Source organism: Giraffa tippelskirchi, chromosome 2, assembly GCF_054371585.1.
Source record: "Giraffa tippelskirchi isolate mGirTip1 chromosome 2, T2T-mGirTip1v1.2.pri, whole genome shotgun sequence".
NCBI lineage: Eukaryota > Metazoa > Chordata > Mammalia > Artiodactyla > Giraffidae > Giraffa > Giraffa tippelskirchi.
In genome coordinates, this window is record NC_137276.1 from 6,617,350 (window position 1) to 6,641,932 (window position 24,583).

A 24,583-nucleotide genomic window follows, 5' to 3' on the forward strand; every position below is an offset into this window, starting at 1 on the left:
GTGCTGTGTCTGCATGTAGCCCCTCCCTCTGTCTATAAAAGCTCTTGCTCCCGACTGTCAGGGGTGGGGGGAGGTGGGCAGTCAGCCCTTGGACAGGTATCTGCCCCCTCTTCACCCCCATTGCCGGCATCCAAAATAAAGCAAACTTTCCACCAATAATCTTGGCCTCTTTATTGGCTTTTGAGCGGTGAGCAGCCAGACCCCACTTTCAGTCACACTAGGAAATTAGGATTTATCACTCGCAAAATGGTAAAACTCCAGAAGTCTGAAAATGCACATGCTGGGGAGGTTGTGGAAAGAGAGAGATGTATATTGCTGTTAGAAAGGAAATTAGTGCAAGCCCTGTGGAGGATGTTAGCAATTATCAAACTCTCATTGCCTTTGACTAGGCAATCCCACACCTAGACATTTATTCTACAAATATAGGAGCACAAACGCAAAACATCAGGCACAGAACATGTTACTTAGTGCAACTTTGTCTACAGTGGTTGTAAGAATAGCTGTACAGGTTTCCTACTGCCGCTGTAACCAATTTTAGCCTTGAGCTTTAAGCCACAAAAAAAGTAGCTTAAAACAAGACACATGTATTCTTTTACAGCTCTGGGGGACAGAAGTTGAGAATGAGTCTTACCCAGCGAGAACTGAAACTGAAGGCCTGTTCTTGCGGAGGCTCTAGGGGAGAGTCCATTCCCAAGATTTCTGCAGCTTCTAGGAGTTTCCCTCATTCCATGATTCCTGACCTCACATCGCTCCAGCCTCCCCTTCCACCCTCACACCGCTTCTGGCGTTTGACTCGCCTCCTTCCGTCTTATGAAGACACTTGTGGTTGATTACTTTGGGCCCACCTGAATAAGACAACCACTCTCCCCATTTCGCCATCCTTAACTCAATACACCTGATATTGAGTGAGAACTCAATACTCACTGGTTCTCGGTCAGAGGGACACTTGAGTGGGTTCATGTCTTGGCAACCGCCAGGTGGTTGGGAAAAGAGAGAAAGGAAGAGAGGGCGAGAGAGGCTGAAGATCGGCCCGAGGCAGACTTTCCGGCCGTCTACAACCTAATCGAGGGAGGGACCACAGCATTGTGCCCCATGCCACTGGCCACGCAGGCCAACTTGGCACAATGGGGCAGGGGACCAGGGGGAGGCCGCTGGGGGCAGGAGGAGGCCTGGGGGGCATCTTAGAGGCTGGCCACCAGTGCAGACAGTAGACAGCAGAGGAGGGCAGGGCCCTGGGTGAGGAATAACAGCATGAATGACTACAGTGCATGTTTGTGAAAGTCGCTCAGTCGTGTCCAGCTTTTTGCGACCCCAAGGACTATACAGTCCAAGGAATTCTCCAGGCCAGAATCTAGAGTGGGTAGCCTTTCCCTTCTCCAGGAGTAGTGCGTGCGGAAGGCTGCAAAGACACAGGTCTAATTAGAGTCATAAGTGGATACTGGGAAGCAGTAAAAATAAAGATACGGAGAGCAGGCTTTGGCCCAGTTACAAGCCACTGATTCACGCACTCTTGGCCATACCCAAATCTGTGCCCTGGCCCTAAGCTGAGATATACTGTCTTATTCCACTGGAAAATTATTTCACGTATGTCAGGTTCTCTCCTCTGCTCAGAGCAGATTTTTTAGAAAAGAAGGGCACGCCTTTCCCCTCCAGGCCGCCTGCCACCCTGCTGCCCCACACCTGCAATGGTAGGAAGAACCAGGGGGTGGCTTTAGCGTTGCAAATTGACGGGCTGTTGCAGCACAGTCTTGACAGCCCAGAGAAACTAGTTTTTCTCTTCTCAACAGAGATTCTTCAACTCGAATTTCCCTTGCCTTCCAGAAAATTAATATCTTCCTTTTCCGCTGCAGCCGCGACATTGTATCAAAATAGGATACAGAGCTGGAATCCGCAGCCTGAGTGTAAGGTTACATCCATTGTGAAAATACCTCACTGAACACATCTTCAGGCAACAATCAGACAAATCTAGCCTGAGACATTCGGTAAAGACAGCTGGCCACTTCAAAACAGTCAGTGTCATGAAAGAAAAAAACATATATGAGAGACTGTTCTAGATTAAAGAAGACTAAAAGATTCTGACTATTAAATACAGTGTACAATCCTGGATCAGACCCTGGTCACTTGGAAAGAAATAAAGACACCCATAAAGGACATTATGAAGGCAATTGAGAAACTATGAATAGGGAGTCCACATGAGGTATTATTACCACATTACGGCTGAGTTTGGAGGCTGTTATTAATTGTACTGTGACTATGTAGGAGAATGTCCTACACGTATTGCTGTATTCAGGATTGAAGTGCCGTGCTATGTGCAACCACTTTCAGATGGTTCAGCAAAAGGATGTGTGTGTGTGTGTGTGTCCAAGAAGTGACGGAGGGGAGGGGAAGAGAGAGAGATGAGAAAAGAGGTCCAGTGTGGCAAAATGTGAACAATCGTATCTCCATGAAAGGAATAAAAGTGTTCATTCTAAGACTTTGAATTACGCTATGATTCTGAAAATTTCCGAAGAAGTACATATGTATGTGTGTGATATGAAATACACATTTGTAATAGTAGGAAGCATAAATTAAGACAAGCTGCATATTGACCAACTGTATATAGCACAGGTAGCCCTGCTCAATGTTACGTGGAAGCCTGGATGGGAGGGGAGTTTGGGGGAGAATGGATACATATATCTGTATGGCTGAATCCCTTTGCTGTCCACCTGAAACTATCACAGCATTGTTAATTGGCTATACTCCAGTACAAAATATAAAGTTTAAAAAAAAAAAAAAGAGAGGCTCCATATTCATGCAAATATAGCACAAATGGGATAATGCCAGGCTTGAATAGCAATTGTTATTCCTTTAAAGATCTGAAAAGTCTACCATGTAATTCATAGTGTTACTAAACCCAAGACATACTGCCACTACAAGTTCCTGAATCACAGAAGGTAGGACATTGACCTAATGATGTATCCCATCAGGACAGGTGATACACAACCTTCTGTGTGGTTGGTATGTTTCAAGCACTCAAAGTCCAAAGCTCATTTGAATCACACAGGTACTAAACCAGGGAGTTTGGTCCTGAACTTTGTCATTATTTAGGGCTTCCCTCATAGCTTAGTTAGTAAAGAATCTGCCCGCAGTGCAGCAGACCCAGATTTGATCCCTGGGTCAGGAAGATCCCCTGGAGAAGGAAATGGCAACCCACTCCAGTATTTTTGCCTGGAAAATCCCATGGACAGAGGAGCCTGGTGGGCTGCAGTCCATGGGGACCTCAAAGAGTCAGGCATGACTAGTGACTAACACTTCTGTCATACTTGGTTTTCAACGGTGAAACAGACAAAGCTGGCTTTCAGTACTCTGTGGCAGGGGTGCCTGCTCAAAGCCACAGGCTATGACACCACAGCTCTGACGCCTAGACCAGTCTCATTCTTAGGACTAAATAGTAAACTGGAATACAGGTTACTTTCACTTTATGCACCAAGAAGGGAGAATACTGTGGCTACTTCGTGTCTTAGATTCCACTGGGCCTAAATTCATCATGTTAAGTCTGTATAAAAGATGCCTTCAAGTTCAGTTTGACTCTCTCACTTTGGAAGACAAGAAAGCACGTATAAATACAGAGAACTTTCTAAAGAGCAACGTCATGAGGATTTTCATTCTGAGAAATGGGAAGAAAGGAGACTTGCTGAGAAATTTGGTTTGGATATTGAATACCTTAACGTTTGAAATGCTGTGAATAAAATAGTAAGAGGTAGTTTTATACTAGTCAGAGAGACTTGGCTGCAATAATGCTTTGGTTTTCAGCACCACTCACATTTGTCACTTTAAGCAAGGTGAAACAGTTGAGTCATTAAAAAAAAAAATGGTCCTCGCTTCTTTGAATGGATCTTAGAAGTAACTCAGTGAAGAGTCAGTCCCTGCTTCCATGGTAACAGTTTTGGAGGAGATGATCAGTGAGGAATAGGCCTCCCTCCTAGCGAAGCGCAGCAACAAGTCGAAGACCCACTGAACACATTGTAGAACCATGACGGTTTTGCACAGTCACCTTGGCTGACAATGCCGTGACATTTATCCAGATCCTTACAGCTTCCCTGGCTTATGAGCTATCATGGACATCCCTCCCCTCCATCCTTCACGATGGGGTGGGCATCCGATACAGCTGGTCTAAGAAGGATCCTGCCCTTATAATTCAAATTAAGAAAGAAAATTCTGTCTCTCCTTGGGCACTTGAAACTAATAATATATAATGGGGTGCCACAAGTGTCCTTATCCCAAAATATGCACAGAATAGAGAGGAAGCTAGTCAACCGAGAGAGAAAAGACCACCACCATCTAAGTAGATTCAAGAAGGCTTAAGTAACACCCTTAACCAACTCCAGGAATTACCTGAGCACATTTTCAACCAAATTTACAGATAAGATGTTAATAGATAGCAGGTACTGCTTTCCCCTGGAGAAACTATTCCATTAGTTATCTTTGGCCTGACTTTACTTTTGGTATATATAATTTTTAACCATCAAAAGTGCTTTATCTGCAATAGACATAAAATAGTTATAAAAGTTTCTTTTAATCTTCAAGGATTTAGCCCAAAAATATTATCTACTGAAGTTTAAAGTTAGCTTTATTAACTAGGACTTATACAACTTGATCACAAACTAGAAGACATGGATATTATGTATAAATATCCACCTGCATTCCAGGTGGATTCTTTACCAACTGAGCTATCAGGGAAGTCAGAGAAAATATAAAAATAAATGTAAAATATAAAAGCCTTTAAAAGAGTGATACCAATGATAGAATTTCTGTGATATCCAGCCTCCAGGATGGCCCCCAATGATTCTCACCCTCTGCTATTCAGGCCCTTGTGTAGCCCCCTCTCATAGTGAATAGGGCTGACCTGTGTTATTAAGAGGATAATCACAGTGGACCAGGGTTCCCTTTTCTCCACATCCTCGCCAACACTTATCTCTATCTTTTTGATAACGGCCATTCTGACAGGTGTAAGGTGGCATCTCACTGTGGTTTCCATTCACATTTCCTGACGATCGGTGATGTTGAACGCTTTTTCACGTATCTGTTGACTATCTGCATATATCTTCTTTGCAAAAATGTCTATTCAGGTCTCCTGTCCATTTTTTAAAAGGGTTGTTTTCCTGCTACTGAGTTACATGAGTTCCTAGTATATTTGCAATAACAGTCGCTTACTGATGGTTTGCAAATGTTCTCTCGCATTCTATAGGTTGCCTTTCCATTTTGTTGATTGTTTCCTTTTCTGTATAGAAGATTATTCATTTGATGTTGTCCCACGTGTTGATTTTTCACTTTTGTTGCTTGTGCTTTCAGTGTCATATCCAAAACACCACTGCCAAGATCTATGCTGAGGAGCTCTTTCCCTATGTTTTCTGCTAGGAGCCTTACAGTTTCAGGTCTTACATTTAAGCCCTTAATCCATTTCAAGTTAACTTTCTTCCTTGTCTGTGCTAGGTCTTCACTGGGGCACTTCTCTAGCTGCAGTGTGAGGGCTTAGTTGCTTCAAGGCATTTGCCATCTTAGTTTCCTGACCAAGGATTGAACCCACACCTCCTGCATTGGAAGGCCGATTCTTAACCACTGGGCCACCAGGGAAGTCCCCATTTCAAGGTAACTCCTAATGGGAGAGCTGAACATATATATATACCAATCACAACATGTTAGAATAATAAAAGTAGTAATAAAATGCAGACAGTACCTACTAGGGAGAAATTAACTCTGATTTGGGTTGGAGGAGGGTAAACAGAGAAGTAAAGTTTTTTAAGAGATGGTAATGTTGGCGAGATGTTTTTAAGGACAGATACACGGATGGGCAGTGAGTGGGTTCCAGGCAGAAACAAGGAGGCAGGAGAGTGTGAGAATGAGAGAACTCTCCCAAGAAGGTGAGGCCAGGAAGGGGTCCCTGACAGCCTGGAAGGGGGTGGGTTACAGCTCAGTTCAGTTCAGTCAGTCAGTCACGTCCGACTCTTTGCGACACCATGGACCGCAGCACACCAGGCCTTCCAGTACATCACCAACTCCTGGAATTTACCCAAACTCATGTCCATTGGGTAAGTGATGCCATCCAACCATCTCATCCTCTGTCGTCCCCTTCTCCTCCTGCCCTCAATCTTTCCCAGCATCAGGGTCTTTTCAAATGAGTCAGTTCTTCGCATCAGGAGGCCAAAGTATTGGAGTTTCAGCTAAAGGAATTTAAAAGCAAGGGATGCCTCCTTCTTTCTTTCTGTTACTCAGGACAGAAATGTCCCCAGACTTCGGCAGGGTCCCAGGATAAGCATTTCCAGTTTTGCCCCAGCCCGGTGAGCAGGGAAATGCACAGAACACTGGTGTGAGTTGTTTACTTGTGAAGGAGTTTGCACCACCTTCTGTACTTAGTGACTCATCCAGGCCACCCTTGGGTGATGCTCAGGCACAAGTCCCTCCAGTAAACTGGTCGGTTTAGTTCAGTTTCTGGGCGTGTTTGGGCAGATTTCCCAGACCAAGCAGGTGGTAATAGTGCTTTCTTTCCCCAGCAAGAGGAGGTGAAATCCAAGTTTTCAGGTACAGACTTGGTTGGAGGATAGTCCTGAGCTTCTGCTGAGACACAGGTGCACCCATCTAGTTGGTCTGCCCCTCCCTGCGGCAGGCTGAGCATGCTGAGGTCAGGATGGCAGTGAACGTCAGTATTTTGATGGGGATTTTATAGCTATTTAAAACCTGTTGCTTTGAATTTTTTTAAGTTTTAAACTTGATTTAAACAAGTCTTTATTTCTTAATGGTAACTTTTGAATTGCAATCTAATTGACAGAATTAATATTCTTTTTAAAAAATTAATTTATTTATTTTAATTGGAGGCTAATTACTTTACAATATTGTAGTGGTTTTGCCATACATTGATATGAATCAGCCACGGGTGTACATGTGTTCCCCATCCTGAACCTCCCTCCCACCTCCCTCCCCATCCCATCCCTCAGGGTCATCCCAGTGCACCAGCCCTGAGCACCCTGTCTCATGCATCCAACTTGGACTGGTGATCTATTTCACATATGGTAATACACATGTCTCAATTCTATTCCTTCATTTCATCCCACCCTCACCTTCTCCCAGAGTCCAAAAGACTGTTTTTTACATCTGTGTCTCTTTTGCTGTCTCCCATATAGGGTCATTGTTACCATCTTTCTAAATTCCATGTATATGCATTAACATACTGTATTGGTGTTTTTCTTTCTGACTTACCTCACTCTGTAAGAGACTAAGACTACTTGACAAAAAATTGTTACACAGACTTTTAAAAAACACTCCTGGGTTTCACTAATTTATTGCTCTTAAATACTCAGCAGTCTCTCAGATAATTAATGAACAAGTACTCCATGGCAGTGCAAAGATTTTGTTGAGTCTATGAACCGGAAGTCTTTTAGTCCCCCCAAATAAAATTGTCTTATTTCCTTAATTTTACCAGATAGAATGAGATACTTAAAAGACCCCCTTTTAAACTAGTGAAGAAAAAGAAATTCCATACTTGTAATTCACCTGACATTTACAAGCTCCTGATTTAAATGAACTTTACCCAAAGCATACAACACAAGAGGCAATTCAAATCTCACTGGTGCACAGCCCTTTCTGTTACAGAGTAAAATGGCTTTCTTTTGAAGCACATCGCAACACTCTTAAGGAAATAAAATTAAATAAGGCACCCAGGTGTTAAAAGCAGTGCCATCCATTCAATAAATGCTTGTTCAGGGCCTATTCCATGTTAAGTGTTGGAAGCAGAATGGTAGACTGGGCCCTCTTCAGCCACCCTACAGCCCGGTGGAGAACACAGATTGTGAAAATTAACAAGAGAATTACAGACTGTGATCATTGCAGAGACAGGAGTAACACAGGGAGGGGGCCTGACCCTCTTTGGAGAATCAGAGAAAAGCACTCAACGAGGAGTGACATGGGGCATCCCTGAGCACTCAGCGGTGAAGAATTCGCCTACAATGCAGGAGACACAGGAGTCAGGGGTTTGATCCCTGGGTCGGGAAGATCCCCTGGAGAAGGAAATGGCAACCCACTCCAGTATTCTTGTCTGGGAAATCCCATGGACAGAGGAGCCTGGAGGGCTACCGTCCATGGAGTCGCAAAGAGGTGGACACGACTGAGCGACTAAACACGAAGCACAAAGGAGTGACGTTTAAGCCGAGACCAGAAGACACTGAGCGGGACCAGAGCGGAGGGAGAGCATCCCCCGCCCTGGGAAGGGCCTGTGCAAAGACGCGGTCCCGAAGGAGCTTGGTACGGAGAAGGGACAAAAAGACCGTGGGGCTGAAGCATAATGTACCCAAGATCCTATACGTGGTGGGTTGCAGAGGCAGCTGGATAAGAACTCTTGGGGGGTTTTTGGCAGGGGAGTGACATGACCTGTGCATTTTGAAAAGCTTACTCTGGTCCCCAGGTGAGCACAGGTGGGGAAAGGAAATGCAGAAATCAACAGAGACTCCCAACACAGGTGAGGCAAGAGGGTGGCTTGGAGTATGGATGATGACCTCAGAGAGAAAGACACAGAGTTAGGGTGTATAAGGTGGAAAAAACAGGCATGCTGGTGGGTGGGGTGAGTGGGAGGGGTGCTGAGTAAAAGAGAGGAGCTCAGGATGACACTCAGATTTCCAGCTGGAGTAGTTGGGAAGATGGTGAAATCTGACACATAGATGGGGCAGACCAGTGGGAAAACAGGTTTGGAGAAACAGGTGGAGTAACCTAGAATCCCATTTAGGATTCCTTTGAAAAGGGAGGTTCTATCAAGAAACTGCTGCCTGGCCTGAACTAGGTCCAGCATTTTTTATTTAGGGAGAGTTTAGAGGGCAGGTGGCAATACGGTTTTAAGTGGGAGCTAAGGGTGTATCTTGATGCTGCGCTTGATAAACATACACATTTTAAAATTCAGATTATGTGCTTGTTTAGGGTGATTTGGTGGGCTAGGGAAGATCATGAAAGGAAGGTTTAAAGACCTGCAAACTACTCCTTGGCATTGTCACTTACTAAAATGTTAGTAAAGAGATAGTATTGTTGAACTTAAATCTTCTCTTAAAAAAAAAAAATAGAATTTAGGACTTCCCGGCTGGCGAGCTCAGTTGGTAAAGAATCTGCCTATAATGCAGGAGACCACAGTTCAATTCCTGGGTCAGGAAGATCCACTGGAGAAGGGATAGGCTACCCACTCCAGTATTCTTGGGCTTCCCTGGTGGCTCAGCTGGTAAAGAATCCGCCTGCAAGGCGGGAGACCTGGGTTCAATCCCTGGGTTGAAAAGATCCCCTGGAGAAGGGAAGGGCTGCCCACTCCAGTATTCTGGCCTGGAGAATTCCATGGACTGTATAGTCCATGGGGTCGCAGAGTCGGACACAACTGAGCGACTTTCACTTTCACTGGTGGCGCAGTGGACAAGAGTCCACCTTCCAATGCAGGGCGCACTGGTTCAGTTCCTGGTCGGGGAAGACTCCACATGCTGCGGGGTAACTAAGCCCATGCACCGCAACTACTGAGCCGGCGCACCTAGAGCCTGCGCTCCGCAACAAGGGAACCCACCACAGTGACAAGTGCTTGCACTGCAACTGGAGAGTAGCCCACATTAGCTGCAACTGGCGAAAGCCTGTGCATAGCGAGGAAGACCCAGTACAGCCAAAAATAAATACTTTTTTAAAGATAGGAATTTGAGGGACTTCCCTGGTGGTCCAGTGGCTAAGACTCCAAGCTCCCAATGCAGGGGGCCTGGGTTCGATCGTTGGTAAGGGAATTAAATCCCACATGCTGCAATTAAAGACCTGGAGCAGCCAAATAAATAAATATTAAAAAAAATGGAAATTTGATGTACATTTTTCATGTTATTTCATACATAGGTTATGTTCCCAATAGCGTTGTTAGTTTAGGGAGAAAATAATTAAAGATGTAAATATGTAAGCCAAGAGCCAAAACCATTCCGAACAGCCCAGGGTTGTAAGCTGATTTAATTTGCCCCTTTCCCCTAGGAGTCATTTCTTGGATCATTGACTTACTATCATTCTGCACAACGGCGGTAGCCCCAGTCACCCTCTGCTTATTGCCAGAGTGTGATCCGGCTGTGGGATTTGAAGTGTTTATGTTTATGGGATTTTAATGACTCAGTTAATAAAGGTCACTCCTAAAAGTAACAGAAACCTAAGTGTGTGGAGACAGAATGGGTAAGACTGATGTGGGGGTTATTTCTAGTAGTTCTTTGGTGTTGTCCTTAGATACATGTTTAATCCTTAAAGGCAGTGAAGAAGGTGCTTCCCTTTAAATCAATTTACTGGTGCTATATTCAACTATACCAGTAAAATGCTAGTTGAAACCCCTCAATAACAAATGGTATCATGTACACATCAGGCTTAAAATATGCCAGATAATGTTGGCATAACAACATACTATATTGTTAATATAATATTAATGACAGTATAATTGTAGTATTTGTTAATATCACAGCCACGGTATTTTCCAATATCTTTGAGAGAATATAATAGTAACTTGAGTCTCAGGTGGAATCTGGTAGGGTACATTTCTTAAAGCTAAAAGGGACCTTAAAGATCATCTAACCTTGTCCTTTAAAATATTTACTAACAGCAAATAATATTTACCCAAAATGATGTTTACTAGGCTGTGAAAGAATTCCCTAAGCTAAATGTTCATTATTTGAATTATCTAAAATTAAACTGATGACAGCATTTGAGAGTATGTAAAACAGAATAAATTTACAGTTGTGTCCCAGCCATAAAAGATTATTTAACAAATATTTTCCACATTAAGACCCAATGTGATCAGATATAAACGTGTCATTCATAGAGGTACTAAATTTTTCGCAGTTTTACAAAGTCCCCAGGATCTGGTTCCTACTCACTTTTCCAGCCTTGTCTCTTTTCTTCCTCCTCCCCTCCACCCCTCAGTCTTCTTAGTTAGAGCTCACCTGATCTTTGAACTCTGAACCTTAAACCTACACTGCTCTCTCTGGTCTCAGGGACCTGTCTGGAACCCCTTTCCCTCCTTCTTTGTTGGGTTATTCTGCCCGAAGTCTTCTGTCCATTTCCTTTCCCCTAATCTCAGACCCCAGGGAGGTTTTAGAAGTTCTTAGGCAAGTGTCTGCTCAGTTTTCCAGGGATAGCCAAAGCTAACAAGGTTCTATTCACTGTTCAATCCTCCACCCCAGGACAGTATTTAGACATAGTGAATACCATGGACTAGCGAGTGGATAGAGTCTGAGCGCTGAAGGACTTGAAATTTTTAGTTTACATAGTTAAAGAGTAACATAAATTTGAAGAAATAAAGTTGATATTTTTAAGAGAGATATTTCACTTCATTTTTTCTCTAAAGAGAGAACATACACACCCTGGCATTACTTTGAAATGATACAAAAATTCTAACATTGTTGTAAGTTAAATTTCTTTCAACAGGTTAGTTAACACACAGAATCCAGACAGCTACAAGTGTAAGTGATAGGATACTGTATAGAATCAACTCAAACTATAATTCTCAACTTACAAGCCTTCTGCTCAGCAAGGGAGTTAGAAGAAAGGAAAAACTCTTTAAAAACCTCCTTGGAAACTAACGACCTTTAACAACATCAGCATATCCCCCAGAGAATGGATGTGGTCTGAGTACTTTCATTTCTGAAATTGTGCAAGAAAAGACAACTTGGTTTTCAGAGTCACACTTCATCCTTCTATAAAAGTTCCAGGTCTTTCTAGTCTCCATATGAAACACTGTTCTTATTTTAAGAACAAAAGGAGCAATAAAACATTAGCTTGGGAAAGAAGGATGGAGCACTGTGTCCCTAGAAAGGTTTGAATAGTAGCAGTAGCTGTAGTAATAATATAATAACAACAATCAATGGGCTTCCCTGGTGGCTCAGATGGTAAAGAATCCACCTGCAATGTGGGAGACCTGGGTTGTATCCCTGGGTTGGGAAGATGCCCTGGAGGAGGGCATGGCAACCCACTCCAGTATTCTTGCCTGGAGAATCCCATGGGCAGAGGAGCCTGGTGGGCTACAGTCCAGGGGGTCGCAAGAATCGGACACGACTGAACGGCTAAGCACAGCACACTGAACAACAATCAAAAACACAGTAAGTTAAAGCTTGTGTTAGATCTGATAATTCCAGACGACTCACCTTTTGTCAAACAAAGTGGGAAAGAGAAAAAGAAATCGTAACTTTTTTTTTCTTTTTGCGTGTCCAAGCCTATCTCGGAGAACCTCTAGCAACGAATTAAACAGTCTTGCACAAAGCTCAAAATTTTTTCTCCCCTTCAAACCTCAGACTACTGGGAAGAGGACGCCATCTCCTCTAATATATACGAGAGCTGGCCTCCTTGCAGGTTCAGTTGCTGACATTTTAGAAGCAGAATGGCTACTTGTGGTCAATGAATCAAAGTACCAAACAAAACAATGACGACTGTGCCATGACAAGTCGCTTCAGTTGTGTCTGCCTCTGCGACCATGTGGACTGCAGCCCGCCAGGCTCCTCTGTCCACAGGATCTTGCAGGCAAGAATACTGGAGAGCGGGTTGCCATGCCCTCCTCCAGGGGATCGTCCCAACCCAGGGATCGAACCTGTGTCTCCCGCATTGCGGGCAGGTTCTTTACCATCTGAGCCACCAGGGAAGCTCCAATAACAATGACAGTAATAGTAACAACAAATGGATTTGCTTGGGGGGTCATTTCAGGAAGGAACACCCTGGAGGCGCCGCCTCCTCCAGCCGACGTTCCCGAGCTCACGCAGCCCTCCGGCTCCCGACGATCACACTCCGCAGGACTTAGCCCCTTTCTCGGCTCTCCCAGAGCAGAAAGCGCGAGACGGGGACCGCATATCCAGGTCAAAAGCGTTAAAAAAAAAAAGTCTGCGGAGCCGCGCGCAGGGGGCCCACACCCGTTCCGGGGGAGGCCCGCCCCGGCCCCGGCCCCGGCCCCCTTACTCTGGAGCTCCATAGAGGAAGCTGCTCCCGGGCCCCCACGGGCCGAGCCCCCGGCGCCGCAAGCCCCTTCTAACGCCTGTCCTCCCGGGGGCCGGCGTCGCTCTGGTTGCCCTGACAACCAGGGGGCGGGGCGAGAGGGGAGGAGGAGGGGCAGGAAGGACGGCGAGAGGGAGGGACCAAAAGACGCCAGGAAACGCGAGCGAGCGAGGGCCCGCGCATCTACGGGGGGCAGCGAGCGCGGCGGGCGGAGGGCGCCCGCGGGCGGAAGACGCGCTGCCCCGGGGGACCTGGTCGGGCGGTCGCGCCCTCTCCACGGCGGCCCTCGCGTCCCCGGCGGGGCCTTCGAGTGGGGCCCCGTGGGCCCTCCGTCGCCGACTAGGCGTCCGTTCGTCAGTCCGCGCATCCGGCGAGCTCGGCGGGGAAGGGCGGCCGCGCCCGGGCCTCCGTCCGCGGACCGCAGGTAAAGGCCGGGCCGCGGCGGCGGGAGGCCGGGGTGGGGGCGGCCCGGGCGCACCTGTTGCGGGCCCGCCGGGTGTCTCCGGACCGCCCCGCCCCGACTGGTGAAACGCCCGGGAGGAGGCGCCCCCCAACCCCCCGGCCGCCCCCCAGCCTCGCGGAGCCGCGTCCCGGCGCGCGGAGCGGACCCGCCCCTCCCTGCGGGGCCGCGAGGCTGGGGGGCGGCCGGGGGTGGAGGTCGTGCGCCCGGCCGGCCCGAGGCCGGACTTCGGCCACTCGTGTCACTTTGGCGGGCAGCGCTTCTTAGCAGATGGGAGCAAGTGGTCGGCAGTGGGCCGAGCGCGTCGCCGGAGTCCCGAAAAGCGGGGAGAAGGCGCCTCCGCTGTGCGCATTGCACTGTCATCCGAGGTGTCACCTTTCAGGCCATGGGCCCCTGTCGGATCTTTCCGGGTTTTAGTTTTATGTATGTGTGTGTGTATTTGTTTCAGGGCTCCTGGTTTTCACTCCCAAGTTGTAGCACTGTGTGTGTATGTGTGTGTGTGTGTGTGTGTGTGTGTGTGTGTATTTGTTTCAGGGCTCCTCCTGGTTTTCACTCCCAAGTTGTAGCACTGTGTGTGTGTGTGTGTGTGTGTGTGTGTGTGTGTGTATTTGTTTCAGGGCTCCTCCTGGTTTTCGCTCCAAATTGTGGGCACCAAGCCCACACGTTCTGTACCAAAATTTGGTAGGGCTGTGAAACAAATGTAGCAAGATCTCACCCCATGGTCTTTTTTTCTCCTAAGAGTGGTTTTGAAAACATCGATGCAGGTAGTGCTTTCAGGAAGTGTTGGGGATCCCTGGGCATTTTATCTGGTCGGCTGTAAAAATTCAGACCACGGGGTGGGGGAGTGCTGTATAGGTCAAGAAGAACAACCCTAAGGAGAGGAGAGAAGGAAAAGAAGGGGGATGCACTGCAGGTGGGAGGAAACGGCATGATGGATGCAGTGCTCCGTCTGAAGATTGCGGCCCCTCCATCGGTTCCTCCTGCTGCCCTAGACAGGACTTGAGGGGAATGAAAAGAAGAGAGCGTTTGGGGGTCACGTTAGTGACTGCTCATTCTCTGCCACCCTGTAGATGACAGGGACATCAAGGAGTATCACTTTCCTCTCAGAAAGAATCATTCAGAGGTTAACTGAACCTGAGAAGCAGATATTCTATGATGGAAAGGGACGTTTATTATACTCCACCAAATTAGGCTCTCCCCTCTCAGACTGTATGGGGACTTTTTCAGATTCATTGTCAAAGCCACAAGGTTTATGTTTATGTTGATATTGACAAGCAGTGTGATAAATACAGAACCCATAATTCATAAGCTACAATATTAAAGTAATAAATTCAAGTTGGAAGGTAAACACTTCATGGTACCTTGATTATCTGTTCTTGTTACTTAGAGACAGGGAATGGATTTTTACATAGAAAGGTTCTAAGATCAACAGTTGTTCTGTAGTACAGTCTTTTCAAACTCTAGTTTTCACATCATTAGCAAAGTTATGAATTGGTCTTTTCACCGGAGAAACAAACATAATGATGTTCATTAATAATGTCATAGTCAAAGTGACAAGATAACGATTAAAGCTTGGCTTTTATTAACAGAAAGAAAAGAGGAGGTGGGGTTAAATTTTCCCATATAGTAAAGGACTAGGCACTTGTATTTAAAAAGAAGAAGCAAAATTGTAGATCTTCATGTAACAAGGACTCGAGAATTTAATAGTTATATGCAGATTTTTTTTCCTTTTTTTACCGGAGGATACCGCTTTATAAAATGGAGATATGTATTGGTAAATACTTTGTAGTGTAGATGAATTATTTTATCGATAGCTATGAGCTTGACATTGAGGCAATCTTGCATTGACATGTTTTAGGCAATAGGTGACTTGAGCAACTGAAAAACAGCATTTGTTTTAGGGGATCTTGTACCTATGGAACAAATGACTGAAGAGGGGGGTGAAAATGAGGAAGGGGTAGGTACAAAAATGTCTAAGGCAGGGGTTGGTGTTATGTTTCTTTTTCTCCAGTAACAATGTACTTGTTAAATGTCTGTTGAATGATTGAGAAGAGCTTTAAAGAAATTGCTCCAGATAAAGGGATGTGCTTTATTACTGGAGGGGATGGCCTGAGGTCGGTTGCTAGTGTGCTGGGGGTTGAAATGAATGGTAAAGGTATTGGTTGTCCCTTGGGGATTTTGTACTACTTTTTCTATTTGTTTTCACTGTCATGTTCAGAAAAGTTTCCCAGCTCTTCACCGGATGGAATAATTACATTATTGTTTACTTTGCTGATACTCAACTAAATGTAGCAAGCCAAAGCACTGTCAAAGGGAATAACAAGGTAGCAATTAAGAGACACAGGTAGCCTTTCTTTTTCTTATTTAAATCTCTTGTCCACATCAGAATTCAAAGTAAAAGTAATTCCCTTAGGAAGTTAACATAATTTAATTCAAGTAGGATGATTTCAAAAGGAAAGAAAAAAAAATAAAGCAAATGAATGTATTTCTATTTCATAAACTTACTCTTATAAATCAGTCAGAGGAAGTTTTCATTTTTGTTTCTGGATTTCTGTTTTTCCATAGTGAGGGAACTCTTCTTCTGTTACTTTCTAAAACTCAGAAGGAATTTGGTCAAAGGCAGAAAACAATTACATTTCCATTTTTGCTGTTTCCTTTCTGTCCTCCAGACCTGTCATGGTCTGCACTCAAATTGTTGGACTTAAATGCCTGTCTCTTCAGTTCAGTTCAGTTCAGTTCAGTCACTCAGTCATGTCCGACTCTTTGCGACCCCATGAACCACAGCATGCCAGGCCTCCCTGTCCATCACCAACTCCCTGAGTCCACCCAAACCCATGTCCATCGAGTCGGCGGTGCCATCCAGCCATCTCATCCTCTGTCGTCCCCTTCTCTTCCCGCCCTCAATCTTTCCCAGCATCAAGGTCTTTTCCAGTGAGTCAGCTCTTCGCATCAGGTGGCCAAAGTATTGGAGTTTCAGCTTCAACATCAGTCCTTCCAATGAACAACCAGGACTGATCTCCTTTAGGATGGAGTGGTTGGATCTCCTTGTAGTCCAAGGGACTCTCAAGAGACTTCTCCAACACCACAGTTCAAAAGCATCAATTCTTCGGTGCTCAGCTTTCTTTATGGTCCACCTCTCACACCCATACATGACCACTGGAAAAACCATAGTCTTGACTAGACGGACCTTTGTTGGCAAAGTAATGTCTCTGCTTTTTAATATGCTGTCTAGGTTGGTCAAGACTTTCCGTCCAAGGAGTAAGCGTCTTTTAATTTCATGGCTGCAGTCACCATCTGCAGTGATTTTGGAGCCCCAAAAAATAAAGTCAGCCACTGTTTCCACTGTTTCCCCACCTGTCTGCCCGTCTCGCAGCCCCGTTAATCACTCACAGTGTGATGGGGCTGCAGAGCCATGCTGCCCACCCCCCGTCGCCTGTTTGGAAGCCTTTCCGTCATGGGTGTGCCTGTGTTCACGCTCAGTCGCTCAGTTGTGTCCGAATTTGCAACCCCCTGGACTGTAGCCCGCCAGGCTCCTCTGTCCGTGGGATTTTCCAGGCAAGAATACTGGAGTGGGTTGCCATTCATTTCTCCAAGGGATCTTCCCCACCCAGGGATCAAACCTGTGTCTTCTGCGTCTCCTGCATTGGCAGAGGGATTTTTTACCATCTGAGCCCCGGAAGCCCCCAGGATAGGTGAGTGCCCACTGAATGCATTTCTGTTACTCCTGGGGTCACTGCACACTTTGGCACTTAGCCCTATACTACACTATACTTTCTTTTTTCTTCTTAAAAAATTTTTTTTATTGAGGTATAGTTAATTTACAATATCGTGTTAGTTTCATGTTAGTTTCAGGTGTATAGTACAGTGATTTAGCCATATATATATATATATATATATAATATGTATATAATATTATATATGTATGTTCCTTTTCAGATTCTTTTATGTGAAAGATTCTTTTCAATATTATAAGATATTGAATATAGTTCTCTGTGTATACGGTAGGTCCCTGTTGGTTATCTGTTTCATGCATATACTATACTATCTTATAGAATTTTCTCTCATTTTTTTTGTGTATGGGTCTTGTGTCTCTGATGAGATTAAACATTTTAGAGCTAAGTCCATAACCTAGGCTGCTTCTGTATTCCTTTTAGCTCATAGTGGGTTTTCAGTGTGTCCCTGATAATTAACTGGGATAATAATAGAAGACAAGCCTTTAGTCAAGGATGACTGCATTAATTCCTGCTCTGCCATCTTGGGAAAGTCAGGGGCTATTATTTCCTCGTTGATAACTCGGGAATGATAAAACCTGCAGTGGTTGTCAAATGTGATTATAGATACGAATGAAAATTCCTTGTATATTGCAAAGAATTTATTAAATGTAAAGGGTTGTCATTGACTCCAGCATACATACAGCAAATGTTAGTTGAGCACCTATGTGTTAGGTACTTCCTGGGACCTGGATTTCTTCTCCGTAAAGGGACTAGGAAATGACTCGATGGATTGCCTGTAAGGGCAGGGGGACCTCCCAGGCAGAGGAAGAGATTGGGCAGAGGCATAGGAGACCAGCTCTGAGCACAAGTCCATTGTGGCTGGAGCAGAGAGAATATACTAGAAGGCTGGAGAGGCAAATACAGACTAGGTCAGCAAGAACCTGGGAGTGAAGCTTTTATCTTGAAGGTAATTAAAAGCACTTGAGTCAGTGACATGACTAGTTTTGCATTTGACAGAGATCACTGGCAGCCTGTGAATGACATCACGTTGATGGAGAGCCACAGTTAGAGGCAGAAAAACAAAACTGGAGATTTTTCAGTAATTCTTTGAAGTAATGATAAGATAAATAAGGCTCTGGTGGTGATGGTGTTGAGAATCAGGAGAAGGGGCCGCTGAGAGAGGTGAAATCAGCAGCCTTGGAGATGCTGGAGGTGGAGATGGGGGAGAAGCCAGGGATAAATTCGTGCTGATGGGGATTGTTCTGTCAGTTGCTGAATCTGGAACATGAAAGAAGGAAAGAAGCCTTTTTCTTTCTCAGAAGTGTAAGAAGTGGAGTAGATGACAAGTTCAGTTTTGAACATTTACACTGAAATTGCCTGTTATCTAAGTTGGGACATCCCATAAGTAGTACTTGGACATGTGGGTCTGGAACTGTAGAAAGAAGTCTGAGATGAAGATAGAAACTCAGGTGAAGCACTCAGTGATTGAAGTTAAAATGTGAATGAGATTCTCCAGGGAGGTTATGTGCAATGAGAAGAGGGTTGGGGATAAAACTCTGGGGTACAGAGACGAGAGAGGAGGGACCAGAAAATCTGGAGAGGTTAACAGGACAGAACCCCTGCTCCTCCAGGCGCCTGTGTTGGCACTCCCTGAAATGATTCTGTTTTCCTCCACCTGCCTTAGAGTGCACAACGTAGTTTATCGGTTGATTCTTGTTTTAGTAAAGTGGGTGCCGAATAGCTACCCATTACTTTGTTAGCATGGAGGAGGAAATGGCCGCCCACTCCAGTATTCTTGCCTGGAGAATTCCACCGACAGAGGTGGCTGGCAGGGTACAGTCCATGGGGTTGCTAAGAGTCGGACACGACCGACTGAAACACACACACACACACACACACACACACTTTGTGAAAAAGGTTCCTCATATTTTTCGTTTTTCACAATCTCTGTTTACAGCAACAATTCAAGTAAAATGTAACTTCAGGAGGTGTGATAATGCCCCAAGCAATACTGTCTTTGATAAAGAAGTTGTATGAAAGTTCATTTTGTGTATGTTGTAGGTAAAATAAATACGCTGAATTCCTTAGGGAGACTGGCAACAGCCTATTTTTGGTTTTCAACTTTGATTGGCTCACACATTTGTTCACATATCTAACTAGACTGCATAAATAAGTCAAATTAATATTTTAGCATACTTTATTAACTTTGCTTTTACTCAAGTGTTAGTTTTTAGAATATTATCCAGTAAAAATAATCATCAGAATAGTGTTGAAAAGCACTGAGTGGCCCAGCCATTTGAAATTCTAACAAAACCCTTGATTTATAGACCTACATGTAGGGAGTAATATGTTATTACGATACACAAACATTGATTGAGCTTGGGAAGTCTTTCTGTATGTGCAAATTGCCAGTAGAATGTAGGATTCTTGAAAAAAATTGTGCAGGATTGATTATTCAAGCTGTGTTTGGTATATTACTATTGTTATTGTGATATCGCTTGGTTGTGTCTGACTCTTTTCAACCCCGTGGACTGTAGCCCGCCAAGCTCTTCCACTAGAAATCAATGTTGTCATTGTTCAGTCACTTAGTTGTGTCCAACTTTTTGCGACCCCATGGCCTGCAGCACGCCAGGCTTCCCTGTCTATCACCAACTCCCAGAGCTTACTCAAGTTCATGTCCATCGAGTCGCTGATGCCATCTAACCATCTCATCCTCTGTCATCCCCTTCTCCCACCTTCAATCTTTCCCAGCATCAGGGTCTTTTCTGATGAGTCAGCTCTTCGCATCAGGTGGCCCAAGTATTGGAGCTTCAACTTCAGCATCAGTCCTTCCAGTGAATATTCAGAGTTGATTTCCTTTAGGACTGACGGGTTTGATCTCCTTGCTGTCCAAGGGACTCTCAAGAATCTTCTCCAACACCACAGTTCAAAAGCATCAGTTCTTTGGTGCTCAGCCTTTTTTATTGTTCAGCTCTCACATCTCTACATGATTACTGGAAAAACCATAGCTTTGACTGTACAGACCTTTGTTCGCAAAGTAGTGTCTCTGCTTTTTAATACACTATCTAGGTTTGCCATAGCTTTTCTTCCAAGGAGCAAGCGTCTTTTAATTTCATGGCTGCTGTCACCGTCCACAGTGATTTTGGAGCCCAAGAAAATAAAAGTCTGTCACTGTTTCCATTGTTTCCCCGTCTATTTGCCATGAAGTGATGGGACCTGATGCCATGTTCTTCGTTTTTTCGGTGCTGAGTTTTAAGATGGCTTTTTCACTCTCCTCTTTCACCTTCATCAAGAGGCTCTTGAATTCCTTTTCACTTTCTGCTGTAAGGGTGGTGTCATCTGCATATCTGAGATTATTGATATTTCTCCCAGCAATCTTGATTCCAGCTTGTGCTTCATCCAGCTCGGCATTTCACATGATGTACTCTGCATAAAAGTTAAATAAGCAGGGTGACAGTATACAATAGGATGTGCTTTTTGGGAGCTCTAAGCCAATTAAAACAAAGGAAAGCAAAGGGGTAATCTTCTAAAAAGCCCAGTAACTTTAAGTCCATTGTTTTCGATTAAAATAGACTACACCTGGGAAATAAAGTTTCCATATTAGATATTTGACTGTAACTCTCAATATGGGTGATTACAACTATGTTTTCCTTTCCATGAAAGAACTGTTGTCATATGGTATGTTTTCCCAGCCACCCTGCCTGATACCTCCTGTAATATCAAGTAGTTCTCTACCCACAGTGTTGCAGCGGGAGCCTGCTGTTGTTCTTTAATACAGTCAGGATGCAGTGTGGTGCAACACGGCTGAGCACACACTGGACACGTACTTGGGACACATACCTGGGGCGAAGCTGCGAGCAGACTGCAGGACTTCAGCACCTGCTCTACCCCCGCTGAGCGGCTCAAAGCTGAGTGAATTAACTAAGCTTCTGAAGGCTTAAATTTCCTCATTAAAAAAAAACGGAAATAATAAAGTAAACCCTCATGGGGTCCTTAAGAGTTTAAATGAAATAATCCGTATAAAGTGCTTAAGTACTTATAGCATCTGGCGCCCAGTAAGCACTCTGTAAAGGCTAATTGGTAGAATCATCCTCATTATCATTATTGTTATCCTTAGTACTAGTCCAGCTTCGGTGGTTGGATATAACCTTTGTTTTCGAAGTGCGGTGTGCAGACCAGTGTCAGTCCACAGATTGTTACTGGTTTGTAGTGAGATTAGGAGCTGGTGCCAGAATGTAAATAGACTGTGGCCCTAACCATACTGTTTAGTTCAGTGTAATAGCAAGACTTCTTCAGGGAAGGAAGCAGCCAGTTAATTTACACTGCGGTGCAAGCTCCTTATCTTGTCACAAACAAGCACTTTGAATAGAGTTGGTGTGGAATATGGAACTAATGATCCTGTTCTCCAGAGAAATGATAGCCCTCTATCCTGAGGACAGGATATGCCTCATTAATGCCTCATTAACCTTCCTTTGTTCTAAACCTTATCATCATGGTTCACAAGTATATTGTTTATTATTTCAGCTAATATTTAGTGGTCACATAATCTTTGCAAAGGCCTGTATTACTTTCTGAACTCTGCAGAGATGACTCAGAAGTGGATCTTGACCTTAGGAAACCTATCATAAACCTAGGGCTAGAGGACGCCACATGAAAACCTGAGTGAATGTGCTGAGTACGTGTGCTGAGTTTGCGTTAGTGTTCCAGCGTCGTTCCAGAGATTCCACATGGACACGTGTTTCCTCTTACTAAGCTGCTCCCCTTGTTGGGTGTTCAGTCGCTGAGTCATGCGCAGCTCTTTGCGACCCCATGGGCTGCAGCACGCCGGGCCTCCCTGTCCGTCAGTGTCACCTGGAGTTTGCGCAGATTCACTTATTTCTGGCTGTGCTGGGTCTCTGTCGCTGTGTGGGGGGCTCGGCTCCAGATGCGAGCAGGGTCTGCTCTTTGTCGTGGTGCACAGGCTTCTCACTTGGTGGCTTCTCTTGTTGCAGAACGTGGGCTCAAGGCCCTTGGGCTTCACTAGTGGCTCAAGGGCCCCAGGGCACAGGCTCAGTAACTGTGGCTCGTGGGCTCAGTTGCTCTGCGGCATGTGGGATCTTCCAGGACCAGGGATCGAACCCTGCATTGCAAGATGTACTCTTAACCGCTGAACCACCAGGGACGTCCTCTAGGACTTTTAAGAAATTACTGAGTCTCCATTTAATCCTGTTTGCAAATATGTGAATAATAAATAATTTCCTCTTCTGCAGAATATGAAGAGACTTTAAATAGTTATTAAATTATTTTAAAACTTTCAATAAAAATTAGCACAAATTCTTCAAGAAAAATACGTTGGTCACATAAATAGTGTCAAAACAAATTTGGAAGTCACGTTAAAAGAATAATTTTTTAAAACGCGAGGTGTTTGTGTATGTGTGTTTTCTCCGGAACACTTTCCTAAGCAGTGGAGATGGAAAAAGATAGCCTGTGAATTAGATTGTAGAAAAGACCTATTTTCACAGAGCTTTGTGAAAATAATTTTTAATAGCCAAGAAATAGTGTTTAGTTTTTAATATTTCTGATAATTTTTCACTTGAATGTGATTCGCTGGTTTCTCTTACTGCCCTATTTGGTAAGCTTGCTCATAACCCCTCTATCCATTCCATTCTGCCATTTACATTCAGTTGGCACCAGCTCTCCTAGAACTTGTCATGCAGTAGTAATTAAGAAAATTGAAGGTAGATATTAGAAAAATTATATAGAATATTTAGAAAATTGAGTAACAGATTTAGCAAAATTGTAAAGAAAAGCACAATGTTTAAAAAATAGAAATTTTAATCAAGAAATGACTGAGTTAGACCCATGGCGTTTAAAATAAAACAGTCTCCTTCCCATAGCTTATCTAGTCTTTTCTGATTTGGCCCTTGTCTCATCTATGAATTTACCTGTCCCTGGATCTTTTCTTTTTTCTATTATATACCTGTCATTCTTCCTTCTTTTGCTTACTTGAAAGAAAGTGAAAGTGTTAGTCACTTAGTCGTGTCCAACTTTTTGTGACCCCATGGACTGTGGCCCACCAGGCTCCTCTTTCGATGGGATTCTCCAGGCAAGAATACTGGAGGGGGTATGCGTTCCCTTCTCCAGAGGATCTTCCTAACCCAGAGATTGAACCCGGGACTCCCACTCTGCAAGCAGATAGATTCTTTACCGTCTGAGCCACCAGGGAAGTCTTACTTATTTGACTACAAGATTAAGAGTCTTTGTTTGACACCCCACCTTTGTTTTCAGCTAGACTGTAAGCCCCATGAGGACAGGACCCAGCCCTGCCTGTTCACGTGTCACTAGTATGTTCACCTGTGCACATGAGTCACTCGTATGTTCACAGGCCAGATGCTTAGTAGACACTCAAATGTTGATTGAATAAGAAAATGGAAGACATGAAAATACAGGCATTGAAGATGAGAAAACTCGAGACTAGAGAAAACCTTTTAGATTGCGAATGACACCTGTAATAAAACACAATCAGATGTTACTCTTACAAGCATAACATCTCCAAAGGACAGAAGGTGATGCTAATCGAATACCCACTGTATCTGGGTTCAGACTGTGGAAATTGCCAAAGAGGATATAGCTCAATAATGGTTCAAGTAGAGAGACTGAAAGTATGGGGGAAAGATAGTGTGTAGTACAGATGGTTCAGTAGTTCCCTAATCCTTAGGGATGTTGCCTCCTCATATTGTTTATTTACAAGTGACCTGAAAGATCAGAGGTCTGCTGGAGCAAGACTGAAGCATGCTGTTGTGTGAATCTCAGTGCAACTCTGTGATTTTCTACACAAATACTGTTCTCAAGTCATCAAGAAAAAAGCGGCTTTAAGAAATGTTGAAAAAGGAGCTAATTTGTGATTTACATGTATGGTTCATGGGGAAACTTAAGAGCTTACAGAAATTTCAGTTGATGGATGTGTTAATCCACCAGACTCTCAGGCCATACCCTTTAAAAACAGCAAGGGTCTATTCTGTGTCATATTCGGGGGCAAAAAAGGCACTGAAATCCAGAAACATAGTGCATTCCCGACAGAAGTGTTTCAGCTCTATTGATGCAGCAGTAGCAAGCTAACTGGGACTTTAAGTAGAGTAATAGAATGAAAGTGCAGATCTGTGCACGAGAGATTGCAGTGGAGAGCCTGGGGAGAAAGGCAGGTGGTCACAGGCGTCTGGGATGAAAGACGAGATGGAAGGAACAGAATGTGGCGAAGTTTTGAAGGACTTGGTCACTGCCCGAATAGAGGGCAACCTGGAAAGTTGAACAACAGTACCCTGATGTGCTAGCAACATCCTTCATTCATTCATTCAGCAGATAGTTGTTGAATGCTTTCCATGTGCCCACTCTGCCGTAAAGGCGGGGAGAAAAATAGACACCTCCCTGCCTCGAGGTGCTT

General features: G+C 44.5%; 2 protein-coding genes across 5 annotated transcripts in view; one reads left to right on the forward strand and one right to left on the reverse strand.

The window, feature by feature from the left end:
• Window positions 1-13,067, reverse strand: part of FANK1 (fibronectin type III and ankyrin repeat domains 1) — a 96,158-nt gene extending 83,091 nt beyond the window's left edge. For all 3 annotated transcript variants that reach the window (XM_081533314.1, XM_081533305.1, XM_081533295.1), the window contains exon 1: window positions 12,955-13,067. Coding sequence is in view for 1 of the 3 variants with exons in the window: in XM_081533295.1 (XP_081389421.1) it covers window positions 12,955-12,967 (13 nt within the window). In the remaining 2 variants the exon portion in view is untranslated. The remainder of the gene's footprint in view (window positions 1-12,954) is intronic.
• A 102-nt stretch (window positions 13,068-13,169) lies between these two features.
• The window catches only part of DHX32 (DEAH-box helicase 32 (putative)), a 53,036-nt gene continuing 41,622 nt past the window's right edge, over window positions 13,170-24,583 (forward strand). For both annotated transcript variants that reach the window (XM_081533271.1, XM_081533282.1), the window contains exon 1: window positions 13,170-13,414. The gene's annotated coding sequence lies outside the window, so the exon portion shown is untranslated. The remainder of the gene's footprint in view (window positions 13,415-24,583) is intronic.